The sequence below is a fragment of the Anolis sagrei genome, chromosome X, assembly GCF_037176765.1.
Source record: "Anolis sagrei isolate rAnoSag1 chromosome X, rAnoSag1.mat, whole genome shotgun sequence".
NCBI classification, from domain to species: Eukaryota; Metazoa; Chordata; class Lepidosauria; order Squamata; family Dactyloidae; genus Anolis; species Anolis sagrei.
Genome location: NC_090034.1, coordinates 52,927,068 through 52,951,753, shown reverse-complemented (window position 1 = coordinate 52,951,753; position 24,686 = coordinate 52,927,068). Strand labels below are relative to the sequence as shown.

The 24,686-nt window shown below is 44.2% G+C and overlaps 1 protein-coding gene across 3 annotated transcripts; it reads left to right on the top strand.

Annotated features, from left to right (window-relative positions):
• Nucleotides 1–5,019: 5,019 nt before the first annotated feature.
• Nucleotides 5,020–24,314, top strand: MBD3 (methyl-CpG binding domain protein 3). Of its 3 annotated transcripts, none has more exons than XM_060785053.2 (7): nucleotides 5,020–5,142; nucleotides 16,442–16,601; nucleotides 19,437–19,574; nucleotides 19,879–19,969; nucleotides 22,334–22,511; nucleotides 22,704–22,910; nucleotides 23,307–24,314. In XM_060785053.2, exons 1-6 carry the CDS (start codon nucleotides 5,090–5,092, stop codon nucleotides 22,903–22,905), a joined length of 822 nt encoding a protein of 273 aa, XP_060641036.2. In that variant the 5' UTR covers nucleotides 5,020–5,089; the 3' UTR covers nucleotides 22,906–22,910; nucleotides 23,307–24,314. The 3 variants fall into 3 exon arrangements, with proteins under 3 accessions (XP_060641036.2, XP_060641035.1, XP_060641037.1); XM_060785052.2 differs by lacking the exon at nucleotides 5,020–5,142 and adding an exon at nucleotides 8,211–8,571; XM_060785054.2 differs by lacking the exon at nucleotides 5,020–5,142 and adding an exon at nucleotides 8,212–8,475.
• The last annotated feature ends 372 nt before the right edge of the window (nucleotides 24,315–24,686 follow it).

Sequence of the window (24,686 nt, the reverse complement as noted above, 5' to 3'; positions counted from 1 at the left end):
TAAGTCAAAGAGCTGGCGTTGTCCATAGGCACCAACTGCCGCTCTGGGCCAGAGCGAAGAGAGGGGAGGCCAGGGGACAGCACCATCTTGTCTCCTGCATTTGCCATCCGTTGGGGACCCCTCCCCACAGCACCAACTGCCGCTCTGGGCCAGAGCGAAGAGAGGGGAGGCCAGGGCACAGCACCATCTTGTCTCCTGCATTTGCCATCCGTTGGGGACCCCTCCCCACAGCACCAACTGCCGCTCTGGGCCAGAGCGAAGAGAGGGGAGGCCAGGGGACAGCACCATCTTGTCTCCTGCATTTGCCATCCGTTGGGGACCCCTCCCCACAGCACCAACTGCCGCTCTGGGCCAGAGCGAAGAGAGGGGAGGCCAGGGGACAGCACCATCTTGTCTCCTGCATTTGCCATCCGTTGGGGACCCCTCCCCACAGCACCAACTGCCGCTCTGGGCCAGAGCGAAGAGAGGGGAGGCCAGGGGACAGCACCATCTTGTCTCCTGCATTTGCCATCCGTTGGGGACCCCTCCCCACAGCACCAACTGCCGCTCTGGGCCAGAGCGAAGAGAGGGGAGGCCAGGGGACAGCACCATCTTGTCTCCTGCATTTGCCATCCGTTGGGGACCCCTCCCCACAGCACCAACTGCCGCTCTGGGCCAGAGCGAAGAGAGGGGAGGCCAGGGGACAGCACCATCTTGTCTCCTGCATTTGCCATCCGTTGGGGACCCCTCCCCACAGCACCAACTGCCGCTCTGGGCCAGAGCGAAGAGAGGGGAGGCCAGGGGACAGCACCATCTTGTCTCCTGCATTTGCCATCCGTTGGGGACCCCTCCCCACAGCACCAACTGCCGCTCTGGGCCAGAGCGAAGAGAGGGGAGGCCAGGGGACAGCACCATCTTGTCTCCTGCATTTGCCATCCGTTGGGGACCCCTCCCCACAGCACCAACTGCCGCTCTGGGCCAGAGCGAAGAGAGGGGAGGCCAGGGGACAGCACCATCTTGTCTCCTGCATTTGCCATCCGTTGGGGACCCCTCCCCACAGCACCAACTGCCGCTCTGGGCCAGAGCGAAGAGAGGGGAGGCCAGGGCACAGCACCATCTTGTCTCCTGCATTTGCCATCCGTTGGGGACCCCTCCCAACAGCACCAACTGCCGCTCTGGGCCAGAGCGAAGAGAGGGGAGGCCAGGGGACAGCACCATCTTGTCTCCTGCATTTGCCATCCGTTGGGGACCCCTCCCCACAGCACCAACTGCCGCTCTGGGCCAGAGCGAAGAGAGGGGAGGCCAGGGGACAGCACCATCTTGTCTCCTGCATTTGCCATCCGTTGGGGACCCCTCCCCACAGCACCAACTGCCGCTCTGGGCCAGAGCGAAGAGAGGGGAGGCCAGGGGACAGCACCATCTTGTCTCCTGCATTTGCCATCCGTTGGGGACCCCTCCCCACAGCACCAACTGCCGCTCTGGGCCAGAGCGAAGAGAGGGGAGGCCAGGGCACAGCACCATCTTGTCTCCTGCATTTGCCATCCGTTGGGGACCCCTCCCCACAGCACCAACTGCCGCTCTGGGCCAGAGCGAAGAGAGGGGAGGCCAGGGCACAGCACCATCTTGTCTCCTGCATTTGCCATCCGTTGGGGACCCCTCCCCACAGCACCAACTGCCGCTCTGGGCCAGAGCGAAGAGAGGGGAGGCCAGGGGACAGCACCATCTTGTCTCCTGCATTTGCCATCCGTTGGGGACCCCTCCCCAAAGCACCAACTGCCGCTCTGGGCCAGAGCGAAGAGAGGGGAGGCCAGGGGACAGTTCCACCTTGTCTCCTGTGCTATTCTAATAATATGTTATAATATAATATATTGTATATACATATAATATTTATAATATTGTAATGTAATGCAATATAATACTAGTAATTGTTTTTAAATGCATAATGATTTTGTATTCTGTATATCTAAACTGTTGTAAACCGCTCTGAGTCGCCTAAGGGCTGAGAAGAGCGGTATACAAATAAAGTAAATAAATAAATAAATAAAAAGGTCATGTGGTCAGCATGACTGCAAGGAGCACCGTTACCTTCCTGCTGGAGCAGTACCTATTGATCTACTCACATTTGCATGCTTTCAAACTGCTAGCTTGGCAGAAGCTGGGGCTAACAGTGGGAGCTCATACCTCTCCCCAAATTCAAACCTGCAGTCTTTTCAGTCAGCAAGTTCAGCAGCTCAATGCTTTAACCCACTATGCCACCGGGGGCTCCATTATATATCTTATAATATATATACATGTATATATTATTAGACAGGATTTAAACCCTATTATTATATAATAATAGGGTTTAATAATAGGGAATTCATTGCTATGGAAGAAGAACATTCAGAAGAGGTCTCAGAGCTGCAAGCCGCACCAGCTAAGCCTGGGGCCTGATTGAAGGAGACACTATTGAAATCCAGTAATAATAATAATAATTTTCATTAGGATGATGATCATTACTACTGCTTTTTTGTATAAATTTTTATTGTGATACTAGCTGTCCCGGGCCACACGTTGCTGTGGCCCAGTGTGGTGATCTGGAAAATACAGTAATGAGAAAGTGTTGGTTCCTAATATATGTAATTTCTTTATGCTTGGGAGTAAACAGTATTTCTTGTTTCTTTGTCAGTGTTGATGTGGAGAGTGTCTGGTTTGCCTACTCAGGAATATGCAACACATCATAGTCCTTCTTTAGGGGTCCCTTATAAATCTATGATACTATATCTCTCTCTGTGTGTGACTCATATCTATCTATCTATATCTATGGCTGGATGACTCTTTGTCAGGAGGGCTCTGATTCCATTTTCTTGCCCTGGTGAAGAGAGTTGGACTGGATGGCCTTAAGTATTTTGTGTTGGTCATGGGGGTTCTGTGTGGGAAGTTTGCCCCAATTCAGTCGTTTGTGGGATTCAGAGTGCTCTTTGATTGTAGGTGAACTATAAATCCCAAATGTCAAGGTCTATTTCCCCCAAACTATATTTGTGCCAAGTTTGGTCCAGATCCATCATTGTTTGAGTCCACAGTGCTCTCTGGATGTTGAACTACAACTCCCAAACTCAAGGTCAATGCCCACCAAACCCTTCTAGTGTTTTCTGTTGTTCATGGGAGTCCTGTGTGCCACGTTTGGTTCAATGCCTTAATTGGTGGAGTTCAGAATGCTCTTTGATTGTAGGTGAACTATATATCCCAGTAACTATAAATCCCAAATGTCAAGGTCTATTTCCCCCAAACTCCATTTGTGTTAAGTTTGGTCCAGATCCATCATTGTCTGAGTCCACAGTGCTCTCTGGATGTTGAACTACAACTCCCAAACTCAAGGTCAATGCCCCCCAAACCCTTCTAGTGTTTTCTGTTGGTCATGGGAGTCCTGTGTGCCACGTTTGATTCAATGCCATAATTGGTGGAGTTCAGAATGCTCTTTGATTGTAGGTGAACTATAAATCCCAGCAAGTACAACTCCCAAATGACAAAATCAAAAAGTTTTGAGTGAAGGACCAAATTTGGTGTCAGTTGGCCCACTGGTTTTTGAGTTCTTTTAATTCCTCAAACGCACATTACATTTTGATTTATATACTAGCCGTCCTCTGCCAGGTGTTGCTGTGGCCCAGTCTGGAGATCTGGAAAATAAAGAAATGAGAAAGTGTTGGTTTATAATATATGCAATTTCTTTCTGCTTGAGGGTAAACAGTATTTCTTGTTGTTTCTTTGTCAGTGTTGATGTGGAGATTGTCTAGTTTGTCTCCTCTGGAACATGCAACATATAATTGTCCTTCTTTAGGGGTCCCTTTCAAATCTAGGATGCTATATCTGTGTGTGTGAGAGTCATATATATCTATATATATGGCTGGATGGCTCTTTGTCAGGAGGGCTTTGATTACGTTTTCTTGCCCTCATGAAGGGAGTTGGATTGAATGGCCTTAAGTATTTTCTGTGTGGGAAGTTTGCCCCGATTCTGTTGTTTGTGGGGTTCGGCATGCTCTTTGATTGTAGGTGAACTATAAATCCCAGTAACTACGACTCCCAAATGTCAAGGTCTATTTTCCCCAAACTCCTGTGTTCATATTTGGGCATATTTGTGCCAAGTTTGGTCCAGATCCATCATTGTTTGAGTCCACAGTGCTCTCTGGATGTTGAACTACAACTCCCAAACTCAAGGTCAATGCCCACCAAACCCTTCTAGTGTTTTCTGTTGTTCATGGGAGTCCTGTGTGCCACGTTTGGTTCAATGCCTTAATTGGTGGAGTTCAGAATGCTCTTTGATTGTAGGTGAACTATAAATCCCAGCAACTACAACTCCCAAATGACAAAATCACAAATTTTTGAGTGAAGGACATACATTGGGTTGTTAGGTGTCTTGTGTCCAAATTTGGTGTCAATTGGCCCACTGGTTTTTGAGTTCTGTTAATCCCAAAAACGAACATTACATTTTTATTTATATAGAATATATGAAAAAAGAAACATGCATAAAAAAATGAAGCAGAGAGAAAAGAGACCCAGAAGGCCCAGCTTAGGCAAGAAGCCACCTGTTAAGGAGTCTGGGGCCTGGTTTAAAGAGACAGGACATCATTCGGGTTTCTTCTTTCCCAGAGAACGAGGGGCGTGGCTCCTTTAAGGGGCGTGGCTTCACAGGGAGAAGGAGCGGGGCTTCCCAAAGAGAGAGTGAGAGGGACTTGGCTTCACAGGGGGCGTGGCTTCCAAATACGAATACAAAATATAGAGAGGGCGTGGCTATTCAGGGAGGGAAGGAGAGGGCTTCCCACAGAGAGCGGGAGGGGCGTGGCTTCAAGGTGTGAAAGGCATAGGGAACAAACGGGCCTCCCCGAGAGAGAAAGCGGGAGGGGCGTGGCTTCACAGTGAGGGAGGGCGTGGCTTCCCAAACAGCTCAGGGAGCTTGGCTTTTAAGGGGCGTGGCTTCCCAGAGACATCGGGTGTAGATTGGCTTCCAGCAGCGAGGGGGCGCGGCTTCCGAGAGAGAGAGCGGGAGGGGCGTGGCTTTGGGGGCGAAAGCCAGAGGGCGGGGGTCTTGGAGACCACGTGGCGCCCTCTTTCCCCAAAGACAGAGAGGAAGAAGATGGCCAAGGCAACTGGGGGTCCCAAGTGGGGTCCACGCTCTCCTTCTATGGGGTGAGTGGCCCCCATATCTATCTGTCTGTCTATCTATAATTAGAGGAAGGGGCTTCCTTTGGGACTTCCTTTGGGGATTGGGGTGGCCCCATTGTTCTTGGGGGCTACCAGTTTATGGTTTCTGGGGATTCTGGGAGTTGTTCTTATTCTTCTCTATTCATAATATATAAACTATTACAATATATTGAGGTGAGAATATTTCATATGTCATATTTATACCTAACATACATATTTCTATTCGATTATATTTATAATATGGTATATCTTAATATATTTCTAGTAGAATATATCATATTTATAACATTCTATATCTGACATTTCTATTAGCTTATAACAATACATTACAATATAAATATATAATATATTATTATGTTATAATCTAATAGATATACTATATTACATTTATATTATAATATTGTTCTATATGAAATTTATATTACATATTTAATATATTTTTATTTAATATATCAGATTTATCAAACATATTTCTATTAGATTATAGCAATATATTATATAGCTATAATATTGGTATGTAGGTAATTTATTAAATTTAAATTATTACATATTTAACATATTTCTATTAGATTGTATATCATATTTATAACATTCTATACCGAACATATATTTTATTAGATTAAAACATATTATTTATTTTAGATATATAATATATTTCTATGTAACATACTATATTTCTAGTAGATTATATCATATTTATAATATATATCCAACATACATATTTCTATTAGATTATAACACAATCCTACATTATAATATAAGTTTATCTATTATATTATTATGTTATAATCTAATAGAAATTGTAATATATAATATATTGTATTATATTTTTATTATTATACTAGCTTGGGTTCCTGGCATTGCCCAGGTTATTTTAAAAAGTCAATTTCTTAATTGTACAAAATGCATAAGGTTGTGGGTGAACTACAACTCACATCAGAAGAAACTCCATCAGTACTTAAAGTTTGTACTGTTGGGCAAGTTTGCTATAGATGCATCATCTCTGGCTGTAGGGTAAACTATAACTCCCACTATGGTGAGTCAGTCACCTCAAACCCCTCCAGTAGAGTGAGTGAGTCATGGGGGTTCTGTGTGCCAAGTTTGGTCCAATTCCATCTTTGGTGGAGTTCAGAGTACTCATTGATTGTAGGTGAACTATAAATCCCAGTACCTACAACTCCAAAATGTCCCCTCCAGACCCACCAGTATTCAAATGTCGGCATATCGGGTATGCATGCCAAGTTTGGTTCCATCATTGTTTGGCTTCATAGTGCGCTCTGGATGTAGTTTAACTACCAACTCCTATAAATCCCTCCAAAGACTACCGGTATGTTTTGTTGGTCATGTGGCTTCTGTGTACCAAGTTAGTTCCAGGTCCATCGTTGGTAGGGTTCAGAGTACTCTTGGTTTGCAAGTGAACTATACATCCCAGGACCTACAACTCCTGTAAATCATGGTGAATTCTCCCCAAACCTTTCTAGTATGTTCAGTTGCTGATCAATTCCTCTGTTTGTTGTGTGCCATAGAAAAGAATAGGAAAGGGTTAAGGGAGAGTCTGTGGGGCATGGCGTCATGCAAGTGGGGGGAGTAAGAAACACTGGGATGTCTATGGTGGGGGAAAAAAACCCCAGAAAATCTAGGATGAAATGGTCCCAAAATGAAAGCCTTCTCTTGGGTCATTGGTGCCTTCTAAGTAGTGGGAGCTCTGGCTTTTTGTGGAAGCAGGAGCTTGTCTGTGTAAGTGGGCACTCCAACCACATACACACATACATATTTTCACTTTTATTATGTAGATAGATTTATTTCTATTTAATATATCATATTTCTAATATACAGTCGAGTCTCGCTTATCTATCCTTCACTCATCCAAAGTTCTGTATTATCCAACACAGTCCGCCTCCCACCCAGATCCACAGCTGTTTCAATACATTCATGAATATAGTAATTATTACATAACGTTGCCGTGTATTGAACTGCTTTTTCTGTCAATTTGTTGTAAAGCATGATGTTTTGGTGCTTAATTTGTAAAATCATAACATAATTTGATGTTTAATAGGCTTTTCCTTAATTCCACCTTATTATCCAATATTTTTGCTTATCCAACTTTCTGCCGGCCTGTTTATGTTGGATAATTGAGACTCTAGTCTACTGTATATCGAACATACATGTTTCTATTATATTATGACCTAGTAATAGATTATATTATTACATTTGTATTATATCTCTCTTAGATTGTATCATATTTAACATATTTCTATTAGATTATATTTTATTTGTAATTTTATATACCTAACATCTATTTTTATTCAATTATAATATTAAATATCTATTTATATTATTCGATATTACAATATACTAGATATTTAATATATTTCTATATTATATATAATATTGTATATCTAATGTATATTTCTCATTATCATATATAGATATGATAACATTATCATAGATAAGATTTTATATTATTAGATATAGCTATATAGAGATATATTATTTTATGCAATATATATTTATATTAACTTATTGTGTATTATAATCTATAAGATTTTGTTATTACATATTTCTGTTATACTGCATTGTTAGCTGTATTATTAGATAGATAATATTATATTATATATATTATTCTATATTATTATATAGTATATATATTATATTGCTTGATATTAAATAGATAATAGTAGATATTAGATTGTTATATATATTAATGTTATATGATATATATTGTTGTTGTTGTTAACATTGAAAATGTGGGGAAAAAAGTGAGACGTTGTTGTTAAGATCTTCGCACAGCGTTTCCAAATTGGCGGGACTTTTTTTTTCATTCATTCCTTTAACGGCCGCCTCATTTGCATTTTTTCTCCTTGGGAGAACGAGAACGAAGGGAGCTCAGAGGGCGCGCATGCGCAGGGCTTGCGGAGCACAATCCGCGGCGGGAGGGAAGGATGGCAAAGGAAGAGCCTCTCGGAACGGAGAGAAGAGGGAGGGGCTGGGAGGAGGGCGTGACGTCAGCAATAGGAAAAGAACTGAGAGGGGGGCGGGGCCTGCGTGACGTCAGAAGGAACAGCGCCCCCTTCGGAGCCCAGGCAGGGAGGAGGGAGGCGCGCTTGACAGCCGGAAGAGCCTGCTCAATCCCCAGAGGGAGTCATCCCGGAACAGCCAGCCCCCAAGCCAAAGAGCCTGCCAAGGCTTAGCTGATCGGCTTTGGGCCCCCTCGGCAGCCGCCACCCTGGCAGGAGCCAGCGCCCGAGGCGGAGGCGGCTGGGCCGACCCCGAGCCCGACCCCTCCTCACTGGCGGCGGAAGCCATGGATCGGAAGAGGTGGGAGTGCTCTGCCCTCCCGCAGGGATGGAAAAGGGAAGAAGTGACGCGGAAATCGGGGCTCTCCGCTGGCAAGAGCGATGTCTATTATTATAGGTGAATGGGGGACCGCGGACGGGGGGCTTTAGGGGGACAAGGCATGGCCCACAGTCAAGGCTTCAGGTGGAAAAGCAATGGTCTATAGCTAGGGCTTCTGATGCAGAACGAATGAGCCATAGATGGGGCATAAGATGCACAAGGAATTAGTCATTGATGGGGCTTTAGATGGGCAAGGAATGGCTCATAGATAGGGCATAAGATGCATAAGGAATGGCTCATAGATAGGTCATAAGATGCATAAGGAATGGCTCATAGATAGGTGTTTAGATGGAGAAGCAATAGCCTATAGCTAGGGCTTGAGATGCACAAGGATTGGCATATATCTAGGGCTTGAGATGCACAAGGAATGGTCCATAAATAGGGCTTGAGATGGGCAAGAAAGGGCCATAGATAGGACTTTTAGATGAGCAAGGAATGGCCCATAGACAGGGCTTTAAATGGAGGAGCAATGGCCTATAGCTAGGGCTTGAGATGCACAAGGATTGGCATATATCTAGGGCTTGAGATGGGCAAGAAAGGGCCATAGATAGGACTTTAGATGGGCAAGGAATGGCCCATAGATAGGGCATAAGATGCATAAGGAATGGGCCATAGTTAGGTGTTTAGATGGAGAAACAATAGCCTATAGCTAGGGCTTGAGATGCACAAGGATTGGCATATATCTAGAGCTTGAGATACACAAGGAATTGTCCATAAATAGGACTGTAGATGGGCAAGGAATGGCCCATAGACAGGGCTTTAAATGGAGAAGCAATGGCCTATAGCTACGGCTTGAGATGCACATGGATTGGCATCTATCTAGGGCTTGAGATGCACAAGGAATGGTCCATAAATAGGGCTTGAGGTGGGCAAGAAAGGGCCATAAATAGGACTTTAGATGGGCAAGGAATGGTCCATAGACAGGGCTTTAAATGGAGAAGCAATGGCCTATAGCTAGGGCTTGAGATGCACAAGGAGTGGCCTAAAGCTAGGGCTTGGGATGCACAAGGAATGGCCCATAGATAAGGCTTTAGGGGGACAGGGCTTCAGATGGAGAAGCAATGGCCCATAGCTAGGGGTTGAGATGCACAAAGAATGGACCATAGATCGGGCTTTAGATTCACAAGGAATGGACCATAGATAGGGCTTTAGATGCACAAGAATGGCTCATAGATAGGGCATAAGGGGGACAAGATACCGTAGACCAGGTTTTAGGTGGAAAAGGAATAGACCAACATATTGAGCTTTAACTATACATGGAATGGCTCATAGATAGGGCTTTAGATGTACAAAGAATAGCTCATAGTTAAGGCTTGAGGTACACAAGAAATGGCCCATAGTTAGGGCAAGGAATGGCTCATAGTTAGGGCTTCATATGCACAAGAAATGGCCCATAGATGGAGCTTAAAAGGGACAAGGAATGGACTATAGACCAGGCTTTATGTGGACAAGGAATGAAACATAGATGTACAAGAAATAGCCCATAGATTGGGCTTTAGCAGAACAAGGAATGGACCATTGATAGGGCTTAGATGCACAAGGAATGGCTCATACATAGGGCTTAAGGGGGACAAGGGACCACAGACCAGGTTTTATGAGGACAAGGAATGGCCCATATATAGAGAGGGAGAGGGAGAGAGTCATGTCAGGAGTGACTTGAGAAACTGCAAGTCGCTTCTGGTGTGAGAGAATTGGCCGTCTGCAAGGACGTTGCCCAGGGGATGCCCAGATGTTTTGATGTTTTACCATCCTTGTGGGTGGCTTCTCTCATGTCCCCGCAGGAGGAGCTGGAGCTGATAGAGGGAGCTCATCCACCTCTCCCCGGATTTGAACCTGCGACCTGTCGGTCTTCAGTCCTGCCGGCACAAGGGTTTAATCCACTGCGCCACCGGGGGCTCCATGGCCGATAGATCAGGCTTTAGATGCACAAGGAATAGCTCATGGATAGGGCTTTAGATGCACAAGGAATGTCCTGTAGTTAGGGCAAGGAGTGGCTGATAGTTAGGACTTGCAATAGACAAGGAAACGCCCAAAGTTAGGGCTTGAAATGGACAAGGAATGTCTCATATAGTTGTGGCTTTAGAGGGCCAAGGAATGGCCCATAGATAGGGCTTGGAATGGACAAGGAATGGCCCAAAGATAGCACTTGAGATGAACAAGGAATTGCTTATAATTAGGGCTTTAGATGCACAAGGAATGGCCCATACATAGGGCTTGAAATGGACAAGGAATGGACCATAAATAGGGCACAAGATGCACAAAGAATGGCCCATAGATAGGGCTTCAGATGGACAAGGAATGGCTCATTGATAGGTCTTTATATGGACAAGGAATGTCCCATAGATAGGGCTTTAGATGGAGAAGTAGTGGCCTATAGCTAGGGCTTTAGATGCACAAGGAATTGACCATAGATAGGGCTTTAGGTGGACAAGAATTGGCCCATATATAGGGCTCTAGATGCACAAGGAATGGCCCATAGATAGGTGTTTAGATGGAGAAGCTGTGGCCTATAGCCAGGGCTTGAGATGCGCAAGGAATGGCCTATAGCTATAGCTTGAGATCAGGCATTGGCCATGCGTGCTTTAGATGCACAAGGAATGGCCCATATATAGGGATTCAGATGAAGAAGCGATGGCCTATAGCCAGGCCCGTAGCCAGGATTTCGTTTCGGGGGGGGGGGGGGGCTAAAAAATTTTCAGAGGGGGTTTCGGGGGGGGCTGAGTTTCGGGGGGGGCTGAGTCTGAGTGAAAGAGGGTCTAGCCTAGCAAACCTTTTGTACCATTACCCCAATACCCCCATACATATGGGATATATTGAGAATGGTGATCAAATCATGATATTAATAAACATAACAGTTTAAATAATGCACCAGTAAGGCCTTTTCGCGAACCACCATGAAAATTTCGGGGGGGGGGCTGAAGCCCCCCGAGCCCCCCCCCCCCGGCTACATGCCTGCCTATAGCTAGGACTTGAGATGCACAAGGAATGGCCCATAGATAGGGCTTAAGGGGGACAAGGGACCATAGACCAGATTTTAGGTGAAAGAGGAATGGACCAACATATCAGGCTTTAAATGATGATGATGATCTTTATTTATACCCCGCCACCATCTCCCCAAAGGGGACTCAGGGTGGCTAACATGAGGCTAAGCCTGAAAATTACAATACAGAAAAGTAAAATATAGCAGACAAATAATAACATCAAATTAAAATACAAACAATAACAAATATACAATAAGCAGACGCAAAGTAAAATGCAGAGAAATAAAAACTACAGTGGGTGGGCCAAATGCGCAAGATAAAATTGATACACAAGGAATGGCCCATAGATAGGACTTGGAATGGAAAAGGCATTGAATGTTTGCTGTTTATATGTTGTGCTCTGCCCTGAGTCCCCTTCGGGGTGAGAAGGGCGGAATATAAATGCTTTAAATAATAATAAAAGGAATGGCCCATAGATACGGCTTGAGATAAACAAGGTTGCCCATAGTTAGGGCCGTAGATGGCCAAGGAATGGACCGTAGGTAGGGCTTAAGGGGACAAGGGAGCATAGACCAGGTTTTAGATGGGCAAGGAATGGACCAACATATCGGGCTTTAGATGGACAAGGAATTGACCATAGATTGGGCTGTAGATGGACAAGGAATAGACCATAGATAGGGCTTAAGGGGGACAAGGGAACATAGACCAGGTTTTAGATGGACAAGGAATGGACCAACATATTGGGCTTTAGATACACAAGGAATAGCTCATACATAAGGCTTTAGATGCACAAGGAATTGCTTGTTAAGGCTTGAGGTGCACAAGAAATGGCTCATAGTTAGGGCTTTATATGGACAAGGAATGGCCCGAGTAGGGCTATAGGTGGTCATGGAATGGTATCATAGTTCGGGCTTTAGAGTGACAAGGAAACACCCAAAGAGAGGGCATCAGATGGACAAGGAATGGCCCATAGATAGGACTTGAGATGGACAAGGAAAGCCCCATAGTTAGGACAATATATGGACAAGCAATGGCCCCTATTTTTTTATTATTAAATACTTTTTATTATATATATTTATTTTAATACATACACAACATTTATAGTTCCCACCACCATGAGGATTGTTTTCTTTTACATATTAATTCTTTTTGAGATGAACCTTATAAATTAACATACTATATAACATTTGTCTCCTATTTGTTTGTTTCTTTCTTTCTTTTTTCCCCCTAATTTTTTTAACTAATTATTTGACACAATCTCATATATAATCAGAAAATATACGTTCAGAAATAACATGTCTAGACCTGTATGTAGACAGCAACTTGTACAAAGTAAGTATAACATATTATACCATTCACTCGAGTTTAAGACACTTTCAAAGGAAAATCCATGTAAACTATTCCTAACTAGAACTGTGTCTATCTAGCTAACAGTTAGCTAGATAGCCCATATTTAGGGTTTTAGATGGACAAGATATGGAAAATTGTTAGGACTTGAGATGGACAAGGAATGACCCATAGTGGGGCTTTAGATGGATAAAGAATTGCCCATAGATAGCCCTTGAGATGGACAGGGAATGACCCATAGTAGGGCTTGAGATGGACAAGGCATGGCAAATAGGGCTTTAGACAGACAATTAATAGTCCATATAGGGCTTTAGATGGACAAGGCATGGCCCATAGATAGGGCTTGAGATGAGATGGACAAGGCATGGCCCATTGATAATGCTTATGGACAAGGAATGGCCCATAGTTAGAGCTTTAGGGGGACAAGGAGAAGACCTGTCTAAGAAACCAGTGCGATTCTCTGTTCTAGTACACAATGGTGATATCGGTTCAAATGACACAAAAGGAGTGGCTCGATGGTGGAATATCTGTATTGGAATCTCCTTCCCTGGAGGTTTTGAAGCACTGGCTAGATTTTTTTTTTTTGGTCGTGTCAGGAGCGACTTGAGAAACTGCAAGTCGCTTCTGGTGTGAGAGAATTGGCCGTCTGCAAGGACGATGCCCAGGGGACGCCTGGATGATTTTGATATTTTTATCATCCTTGTGGGAGGCTTCTCTCGTGTCCCCACATGAGGAGCTGATAGAGGGAGCTCATCCGCCTCTCCCCGGATTCGAACCTGCGACCTGTCGGTCTTCAGTCCTGCCGGCACAGGGGTTTAACTCACTGCTCCACCGGGGGCTCCACTGGCTAGATGGCCAACTGTCAAGAGGGATTGGATTGTGTATATCCTGCCTGGTAGAGTTTAACCTGGAAGGTCTTTGGGGTCTCTTCCCACTCGATAACTGTATTTGTCTAATCTAGTCCAATGCATTTCATGATTACACTTGCATCTTGCATTTGAGCTATCTCACTATGGATATGTGTGTGTCTGTGTGTACGCATACACATACACACATATGTTTTGTCCAGTAAAATAAAGCTTGGAAAAGGGAGAAGGTTTGCACGCTGTTAAGTTACCCAGAATTTTTGGCTTAAGTTTGTTCTTTCAAAAAAAATTAATGATTTCCATTGATCCTCCACTTGAAATTGCTTTCTAATGGGACAAAGTACCCGGTCTGAGCGCCTTGCTTTTTCGTCTCCCAAATATAAAAGGAACAAAGGAGGAGAGTTTGAGCCTTATTTTCTGGGTAAATCAGACATCTGAAAGCTGCCTGAATGGCCACGGAGGCCTTAGTCTTCGGATCCGTCAAGGGATGAAAGGCAGAACGTTGGGGCCATTGAAATGGGCTCACAATGCTTTGGGGTGCAAAGGGCCTGCTGAATCGTTTTTTGCCGCTTCGCAGCTGCCTTTTTTGTTGTTTTTAACCAAAGAAAGTGGGTTTTGTTTCGGAACGCAGAAAAAAATCCCATGACCCCTTATTGAACTTCTTTGTCCCATTTTCGCTGCTATTCATGATATATGTTGGCTCTGAGCTTGAGATTGTGTGTGCGTTTAGGTCTACTATTACTGCTACTATTTATTGTGTCAGAAGCGAATTGCTAGTACAGTTATAACGTATTCAAAAACACAAACAAAGTTTAAAACTAAATTTCCCTTGACCAGAAGCTGGCCACTTGGAGTACCTCTAGTGTGGCTGTGAGAAGGTCCTCCATTGTACATGTAGTAGGGCTCAGGCTGCATTGTAGTAAGTGGTCTGTGGTTGGCTCTTCCCCACATTCACATGTTGTGGACTCCACTTTGTAGCCCTATTTTTTAAGGTTGGCTCTGCACCTGGTGGTGCCAGAGTGCAGTCTATTCAACGCCTTCCAAGTTGCCCAGTCTTTTGTGTGCCCAAGAGGGAGTCTCTCATTTGGTATAAGCCATTGATTGAGGTTCCAGGTTTTAATCTGCCATTTTTGGACTCTTGTTTGCTGAGGTGTTCCCGCAAGTATCTCTGTAGATCTTAGGAAGCTATTTTTTGATTTAAGTCATTGACATGCTGACTGATACCCCAACAGAGGATGGGCTGGAGATGTCACTGCCTTGGCTGCTACTTCTTTACGAATGTCAGATGGTGCAATACCAGCTAAACAGTATAATTTCTCCAGCGGTGTAGGGCGTGGACATCCTGTGATAATGCAGCATGTCTCATTAAGAGCCACATCCACCACTGTTTTAACATGATGATATGTATTCCATACTGAGCATGCATACTCAGCAACAGAGTAGCAAAGTGTGAGGGCAGATGTCTTCACTGTGTCTGGTTGTGATCCCCAGATTTAGCTTTCGTATGACATTATTTCTAGCACCCACTTTTGCTTCACAGTCAAGCAATACTTCTTGTAAGTCAGGGCATGGTCCAGAGTGGTGTGCTTCAGTAGGGTTCCTTCCCCAAGTTATCCTCAGACCTTGAGCTGTTTGCCTGTTCTTAAGGTGAAAAGCACACATCTGCATTTTAGATGGATTAGGAATCAGCTGGTCTTCCCTGTAATAGGCAGTAAGAGCACCTAAAGCTTTGGGGAGCTTCTGTTCAACCATTTCAAAGCTCCATGCTTGAGCAGTGATGACAAGATCATCAGCATAGATGAAATTCTCTGTCCCTTCTGGCAGTGGCTGATCATTTGTGTAAATATTAAACATTGATGGAGCAAGCACGCTCCCCTGAGGCAGGCTGTTAACAATAAAAATAATAAATAATGATATTTTTTTGTCGTGTCAGGAGCGACCTGAGAAATTGCAAGTCGCTTCTGGTGTGAGAGAATTGGCCGTCTGCAAGGACGTTGCCCAGGGGACGCCTGGATGATTTTTTGATGTTTTATCATCCTTGTGGGAGGCTTCTCTCGTGTCCCCGCATGAGGAGCTGGAGCTGATAGAGGGAGCTCATCCGCCTCTCCCCGGATTCAAACCTGCAACCTGTCAGTCTTCAGTCCTGCCGGCACAGGGGTTTAACCCACTGCGTCACCGGGGGCTCCATAAATAATGATTAATAATATTTATAGATAGTTATAAATTAATAAATATTAAGTGATAATAATAGATATTAATAACAATAGCAATAATAACAAAAATAATAATTAGATTAGATATTAATAGATAATAATAACAATAATAATAATAACAAGCAATACATAAATCAATTAATAGATAGTAATAATACAAACTTTAAGAACTAGCGAGTTCAAACTGGTGACCTATTTGTTGACCATGTATTCCTTTTGGAAAAGAATGTTGCCCTATAAATTTATCCTACATTAGTGTTATAATAATAATAATAATTATTATTATTATTATTATTATTATTATCTTTCTGCCCTATATACCACAACAAAGCATTTTCTAGGTCCCCCCATAGGATTCAGTGGTATCCTTTAGCTACTTGTGGCATCCAGGAACATATTTCCTTTGCGCCATCGTGCTTTGCATTCCATGATGCGGGAAACATCATTTTGATCATGGTGTGTCTTGTCTCCTGTCCTGCAGCCCGAGTGGGAAAAAGTTCCGCAGCAAGCCCCAACTGGCCCGCTATCTGGGCAGCTCCATGGATCTCAGCACCTTCGACTTCCGAACAGGGAAGATGCTGATGAGCAAAGTCAACAAGAACCGCCAGCGGATGCGCTATGACTGCGCCAGCCAGGCCAAGGTGAGCCAGAGCCAGCCCCTCCAGAAACATTGCCTTTCCCTTTCTTAAGGAGCCCACCCGTCCCATACTGTAGCTGTTGTTGTTGAGTCCCAATATCAACTGAAAAGCAGAATAATAACAAAGCAAATACATCTATCCCCCTCTCTCTATCTGCCTAATCTATACAGTATATCTGCCTAATCTAGCCATTCAACTACCAATCAATCAAACCATCTGAGGGTGCCTGCCATAGATGCAGGCAAAACGTCAGGAGATAATGCTTCTGAAACATGGCCATACAGCCCGAAAAACTTCCAGCAACCCAGTGATTCCGATCATGCAAGCCTTCAACAACAAATCAAATCTTCTATTTAATCTATCTGCCTAATCTAGCTATACCTAATCTATCTCTGTATCTACCTCCCTCCCTGTCTGTCTAATCTGTATACCTTGTCCAGCTATCTATTTATCTGCCTAATCTATATACCTTGTCCATCTTTCTACCTACCTTCCTACCCCATATATCTATCTAATCTATCTATATATATCTGCCTAAACTATATACCTTATCAATCTATCTGCCTATCCCAGTGGTTCTCAACCTGGGGTCCCCAGATGTTTTTGGCCTACAACTCCCAGAAATCCTAACAGCTGGTAAACTGGCTGGGATTTCTAGGAGTTGTAGGCCAAAAACATCTGGGGACCCTAGGTTGAGAACCACTGGCCTACCCCATCAATTATATATCAATGTGCCTAACCTATCTATATAATTTATCAGTCTATCTACCTGCCTATCCTAACTATCTATGTATCATCCCCCCCCCTCTCTCTGCCTAATCTATCTATCTATACAACTAATCTAGTTATCTGTCTGTCAGTCACTCTAGTCTATCTGCCTAATCTATATACCTACCTTACCTGGCTATCTATCTATCTACTATCTATATATCTGCCTAATCTCTCTCTCAAAAGGTAAGGTATGTATGTTGATTGGTTGTTCTGTACTGCAAAGGCTTGCCTGTGGCTGGGAGGTTCTGGATCAGACTTGGCACAACATCCCCTTCATTTATCCACATAATAAAAGTGAAAATATGTATGTGTGTGTGTGGCTAGAGCAGGGGGTCCTCAAACTTTTTAAACAGAGGGCCAGGTCACAGTCCCTCAAACTGTTGGAGGGCCAGATTCTAATTTGAAAAGAAAAATTAATGAATTTCTGTGCACACTACACATATCTTATTTGTAGTGCAAAACCGCTTAAAAGCAATGCAATAATTAAAATGAAGAGCAATTTTAACAAATATAAACTTATTAGTATATTAATGGGAAGTGTGGGCCTGCTTTTGGCTGGTGAGATAGGATTGTTGTTGTTCACAAATCCTGAAATCATACTATGTATTTTTGACAGTGATATTGAAATTTGAAATACATATAGAAAGTCATATATATATGTGTGGATTTTGGTTATGGTTAAAATTATATACAACTAGCTTGGATACCTGACGCTGCCTGGGTTATTTGAAAACATCATTTTTTATTGCACAAAAGGCATAGGGTTATGGGTGAACTACGACTTACATAATGCTAGGTTAATCCCAAGAAGCTCCATCAGTACTTGAAGTTAGACATGTTGGACAAGTTTGCTCAGGATGCATCATCGGTGGGGTTCAATGTGCTCTCTGGCTGTAGGGTAAACTACAACTCCCATTACGATGAGTTAGTCCTCTCAAACCCCTCCAGTAGGCTGGTTAGTCATGGGGGTTTTGTGTGCCAAGTGTGGTCCAGGTCCATCGTCAGTTTCTGTGGTTGTGTGCTTTCAAGTAGTTTCAGACTTAGGTTGACCCTGAACAAGGGTCGGGTAAATGACCTTGGAAGGCCATATCTGGCCCCTGGGCCTTAGTTTAAGAACACCTGGGCTAGAGTGTCCACTTACACCAGTGGTTCTCAACCTGTGGGTCCCCAGATATTTTGGCATTCAACTCCCAAAAATTCTAACAGCTGGTAAACTGGCTGGGATTTCTGGGAGTTGTAGGCCCGAGAACCCACAGGTTGAGATCCACTGACTTACACAGACAAGCTCCTTCCTCCACAAACAGCTATAACTTCCACTACTCAGAAGACACTAATGGCCCTCCCTTCAATAACATTGCAGGTTATAGTGAGAGCCATTAACATGTCCAAGAGCCCTGACAATGTTTTCCACAAACACCATCCTGCCCACCACTCAAGTGAAGGCTTTCATACGGGACAATTTCATCCTAGATTTGATGTGTTTCCTCCACCACAGACATCCCAGTGTTTCTTACTCTCTCCATTGGTGTGGAATTTGCATGACCCCACCCACTGCCTCTCCCTTACCCCTTTCCTATTCTTTTCTGTAGCACAAAGCAAACAGAGGCATTGATCATCAACTCAACATACTAGAGAGGTTGGGGAGAATTCACCATGATTCATAGGAGTTGTAGGTCCTGGCATGTATAGTTCACCTACAATCTAAGAGAACTCTGAACTCCACCAACGATTGATCTGGAACTAACTTGGCACACAGAAGCCCATGACCAACAAAGGCTCCTCTGTGACTGGATGGTTCTGAACCACATATGGCACAACATCCCCATCATTGATCCTAAAATAAATGAAGGGTCTATTGATCTTTGTTGAGGATGAAGGCTTTTTTTGACAATATCATCATCGTTCCCCTTCTAAATGTCTGTGGGTTTCACATTGCTGTGGCCTTCCATCCTCCCCTGGCTTTGGACTCCGGTTCCATGAGGCTTGGGGTGGATGCAGTTGGTAGTCCAAGGCTGCCATTTATTGCCTCCTTTGGGCCTCCTGCTTCATTCCTGTTTTCCTTCTTAGGGCAAACCGGACCTCAATACGGCGCTCCCCGTCCGGCAGACGGCTTCCATTTTCAAACAGCCGGTGACCAAAATCACCAACCACCCCAGCAACAAAGTGAAGACAGACCCCCAGAAAGCAGTCGACCAGCCCAGACAGGTAAGGCTTTGTGTTACATTTTTGTCTGTGGAAGGCTTGCGCTGGACCGTGGTTTAATTGGAAGACTATTGTTGCTGATGAAAGCTGGCTTGTTTCAACCATGGTTTGCTATGATATCTAAGCAGGTGGCTGTGGGTCCAAAAATTGGAAGGACACACCGATCTGTTAAGTCTGTAGGATGATCCTGGTTTAAAGCCATAAACCGTAGTTAACAAACCATGGTTTAGTGTGATGCCAGTGTTAATGTTCAAAGTGTGCTGAACCTGGAGATGTTGAACAAAAGCTCCTCTCTCTTTTCTCTCAGCTTTTCTGGGAGAAGAAACTGAGTGGCCTCAACGCGTTCGATATCGCTGAGGAGCTGGTCAAAACAATGGATCTCCCGAAGGGTCTGCAAGGTGGGTTCGCTCTGTCAATTTTGAAGGCTGAGTCCAGCAGTTCCCACAATCCTAAACTGCGTCCCAAAATGATCTGGGATCCCGATTCTGCCCCAGAAGGGGAATGGCCTCCCTATGGAATCACTAGGCCCCTCCAATGCAATTCTAGGAGAAGTCGGCCATAGTGTTGCATGGAAGGCTACTATAACATTTCATTAAAGGACCTAGCAAAGTCTGCCATAGTGTTGCATAGAAGGATGCAATAACATTGCATGGAAGGATACTATAGCATTTCATTAGAACAGTGTTTCTTAACCTTCCTAATGTCATGACCCTTTAATACATTTCCTCATGTTGTGGTAACCCCCAACCATAAAATTATTTTCGTTGTTACTTCATAACTGTAATTTTGCTACTGTTATGAATCGTAATATAAATAACTGATATGCAGGATGTGTTTTCATTCACTGGACCAAATTTTGCACATATACCCAATATGCCTCAATTGGAATACTGGTGGGTTTGGGTGGGTTGATTTTATCATTTGGGAGTTGTAGTTGCTGGGATTTATAGATCACCTACAAAGAGCATTCTGTACTCCACCAACTATGGAATTGAACCAAACTTGGCACACGGAACTCCCATGACAGAAAATACTGGAAGGGTTTGATGGGCATTGACCTTGAGTTTTGGAGTTGTAGTTCACTTACATCTATAGAGCACTGTGGACGCAAACAATGATAGATCTGGACCAAACTTGGCACGAATACTCAATATGCCCAAATGTGAACATTGGTGGAGTTGGGAAAAATAGACCTTGACACTTGGGGGTTGTAGTTGCTGGGATTTATAGTTTACCTACAATCAAAGAGCATCTCGAACCTTACCAAAGATAGAATTGGGCCAAACTTCCCACACAGAACCCCCATGAACAACAGAAAATGCTGTGTTTTCTGATGGTCTTTGGCGACCCCTCTGACACCCCCTTGTGACCCCCAGATTGAGAAATGCTGCATTAGAGGACCTAGAGCAGTGGTTCCCAACCTGCAGTTCGTAGACCATCAGTGGTCTGCAAGAACGAAAATATGGTGCGCTGCCTCACCATTACTGTTGCTTCAAAACTGGTCTCGTGAAACCCTCATATAGTTCCGAGGCAATGTGAGGGGAGAGACTGACTACCCACGAAAGATTATTACTACCACATCAGCTCTAGATTATTAAATATGGTTTTTGTGGTTGAGAAAACGGCGACTACTTGATGGCATATGTTCTGTATCAGAAACTAGAGCTAATGTGGTCTATCCAATGCAGTTTTCTGAATCAGCACCCCAAATAACTAAACCAAATCTCAAGTTGAGCAAAAACTGATTCGTAACCTGTTTTGTACATCGCACCTATCTCCAAAAACCTATCAATCTCACCTGTCATGTTCAGCATTTTAAAATTTTAATCATTACATTTCGCCCGGCCTTAGTTTTAAATGTGTCATGGTGTTATTGTCTAATGCTTATTGCTATAGTTTTAATGTTTATTGCTTGTTTTATGAGTTTATTTATTGTTGTATTTGTTATGCTGTTGTTTTATTGATGTGATGGGCCTCAGCCTCTTGTAAGCCGCACCGAGTCCTTTGGGAGATGTTAGCGGGGTATAAATAAAGGATTTTTATTATTATTATGTAGGTTCTTGTGGGTTTTTTCGGGCTATAGAGCCATGTTCTAGAGGCATTTCTCCTGACGTTTCACCTGCATCTATGGCAAGCATCCTCAAGCATGTGGACAATTTCAACAGAAAGGAAGAGACCATGAAAATGAACAAAATCTGGCTACCAGTATTAAAAAACTCTAAAATTACAACAGCAAAACAGCAGAGAGGAAACAACCAGGCACAGATTAACACCTCCCAGCAAGAGATTTTCCCAGGCTCAGGCAGGCCTTCAAATGCTAATGAAGGTGATCAGCTGAAACATTCACACCTAACTGCAGCAGGGAAGAGCTCCTTGCCCCACCTCAGCCATTCCACAGATATATAAACCCATTGTCCTAATTCCAACAGACCTCACTACCTCTGAGGATGCTTGCCATAGATGCAGGCGAAACGTCAGGAGAAATGCCTCTAGAACATGGCTCTATAGCCCGAAAAAACCCACAAGAACCTAGTGATTCCAGCCATGAAAGCCTTCGACAATACATTATTATTATGTACTAATGTTGGAGAGTGGTCCCTGGTCACAAAAAAGGTTGGGCCTACCATAGCATTGCATAGCAGATTCTTATACAGGATGTCTCTTGGTCCTCTAATACAACTCCATGGTCCGCCGGGACAGGAAGTGGAGTCTAATGGGTCCTTTGGGGGCCTCTCTCCCCCTCCCTCCCTTCCTTCCTGCAGGTGTGGGACCTGGCTGCACGGATGAGACCCTCCTCTCAGCCATCGCCAGCGCCCTCCACACCAGCACCATGCCCATCACCGGTCAGCTTTCGGCTGCCGTGGAGAAGAACCCTGGCGTTTGGCTGAACACCTCCCAGCCCCTCTGCAAGGCCTTTATGGTGACCGACGAAGACATCAGGTATTGGGGTGTGGACAGCAGAGTAGTGAGGGAAGGCCACTCTACCCTGTTGCTCACCTGGAAAGACATACACGTTTTAGTCGATCCCAACTTCAACACTAGCCAACAGTGTGGTGCAGCAGCAAAAAAAGCTAATGCAATCCTAGGCTGCATCACCAGGAGCCTATGCCTCCTCTTTCTCCCGCTCAACAGGAAGCAGGAAGAGCTGGTCCAGCAAGTGCGGAAGCGCCTGGAGGAAGCCCTGATGGCTGACATGTTGGCCCACGTCGAGGAGATTGCGAAGGATGGAGAGGCCTCACTGACAAAAGTTGGGCCTGAAGACGGCGAGGAGGAAGAGGAAGATGAGGAGGAGGAAGAGGAAGTGGAGCGTGTCCCAGAGGTGGAGAGCGTATAGTCCAGGTAATAAAGGGATGGTCCCGCAGCCTCCTGGGGATCCTCAAAACGTTTCAAGCCGAGGGCCGGTTTAGGGTCTCTCAAACCGTTGGGGGTCTAGATTATAGTTGTTTGTTTGTTTGTTTTTGTTGTGTTCCTTCAAGTCATTTCAGACTTAGGGCAATCCTAAAACAACCCTCTCACAGAGTTTTCTTGTCAAGATTAATTCAAAGGGGATTTGCGTTTGTCTTTCTCGAAAGCTGAGAGATTGGGACTTGCCTAGAGGCACCATTGGATTCCTTCTCTGTTTCCTACCTACCTTTCTTTCTCCCTTTCTTCTCTTCCTTCCAATGTCAAATTAATGCCGTTTGACGTCTCTCTCGCCTTGCGTCTTCTTTCCTCTTTCCTATCTTTGCTTTCCAGAGGTCTTAAGATGGTGCCCTTCTGTTGGAACCTGTTCTGTCCACATCATGATTGGCGACCCTCTTCTTCCAAATCCAACCTGTGGACAGGAGAACGCCGCCTGCGGAACGCCCTGATTTGGTGAGACGCTTTTTGAACTCCGTCGCCGAACAAAAATCCTGTCTCCAAACCTCGAATGAGGGTTCGGTTTCATCTTGTATGTATTATTAATGACTCTTGGAATTGGGGAAGTGGCTTCTTCTACTTAGGGGGAATCCTTCCCAGTCCCTGTTTTACTGGGGTTTTAGATACTGGTTTTACGGGGAGGGCGTGTTTCCTTTTGCTTGTCTTGCCTCATTGCAAAAACGATCCAGAACGGACCATCAGCCCTTCAGAATTGGACTTTGCCTTCAATAAATGCTTGGTTTTGGTGAATCAGGGCCAGGATATTGGCAATCCTGGGGTGCTGATGGCCTCTCTTTTATGTCACTCCTTTTTGCCATCTTCAAGGCATTGGATCTTGTGGTGCCTCCCCTTTCTGTATTTACATTATTGGCACTGAATTGCGTTACGGTTTGCGTTACGGGGAAGCGACTCACAAAACTCCATAGCCCCTTCTCACCCTATTGCAATTTTGTGATTTGTTTCCCGTTTCGGATTCTCCCAGATGGAGGGAGGGATTGACTTCGTGAAAACATTGCTTCTGGAATGTTTTCAAGGGAATTTTTTTAGCAGTCTGTCTCAATGAATAATAATGTAAATGTCATTGGTCCCAACTTGTTTGTTCTCTTTTGAGGAGAATGTCTTTCCTAAACGACTCCCAATAAATTGAGGAATTGGGTGTCCACTGCCCCTTTGGATGCTCACATTCGAATCACTCCACCTTCGGCTTTTTGGAAACGCCGACCATCCTTTTTCTGTCTTTTCAACACATTTGTCGATGACATATTTGCCTTCATGTATGACCCCCTTGGAGGGAATATGGGTTTTGTAATAAAAGTGAGAAATAAAGCGGATTTTTTTTTAACATTTGATGCACAAATTATTCAAAGGAGAAAGAGTCCACCAGTGTCGCTTTTTCTTGACTTGTGAAAAAATGCTATTTATCTTATGCCTATTTATCTTACGCTCTTTCAGCTATAACTGCAATCCATATATATACTGGGTACAAGTTAACTAGCAAAGAAAGTGAGATGGTGGTCACATTGGGAGTCAAGTTTCTTCTGGACTCTTGGACCAGTCCTTAAACATGCTTCTGGAATGAGCTTTGTGTATTCCAAGTAGACTGGAACGTATTTAGTCCTGATCTTTCTTTATACTGGTTTTAAACTACTTCATCGGATGTGTTGCAATAGCAGAATCCCAGATTAGTTTAGTATTCACACCTTTTTTGTTAATTAA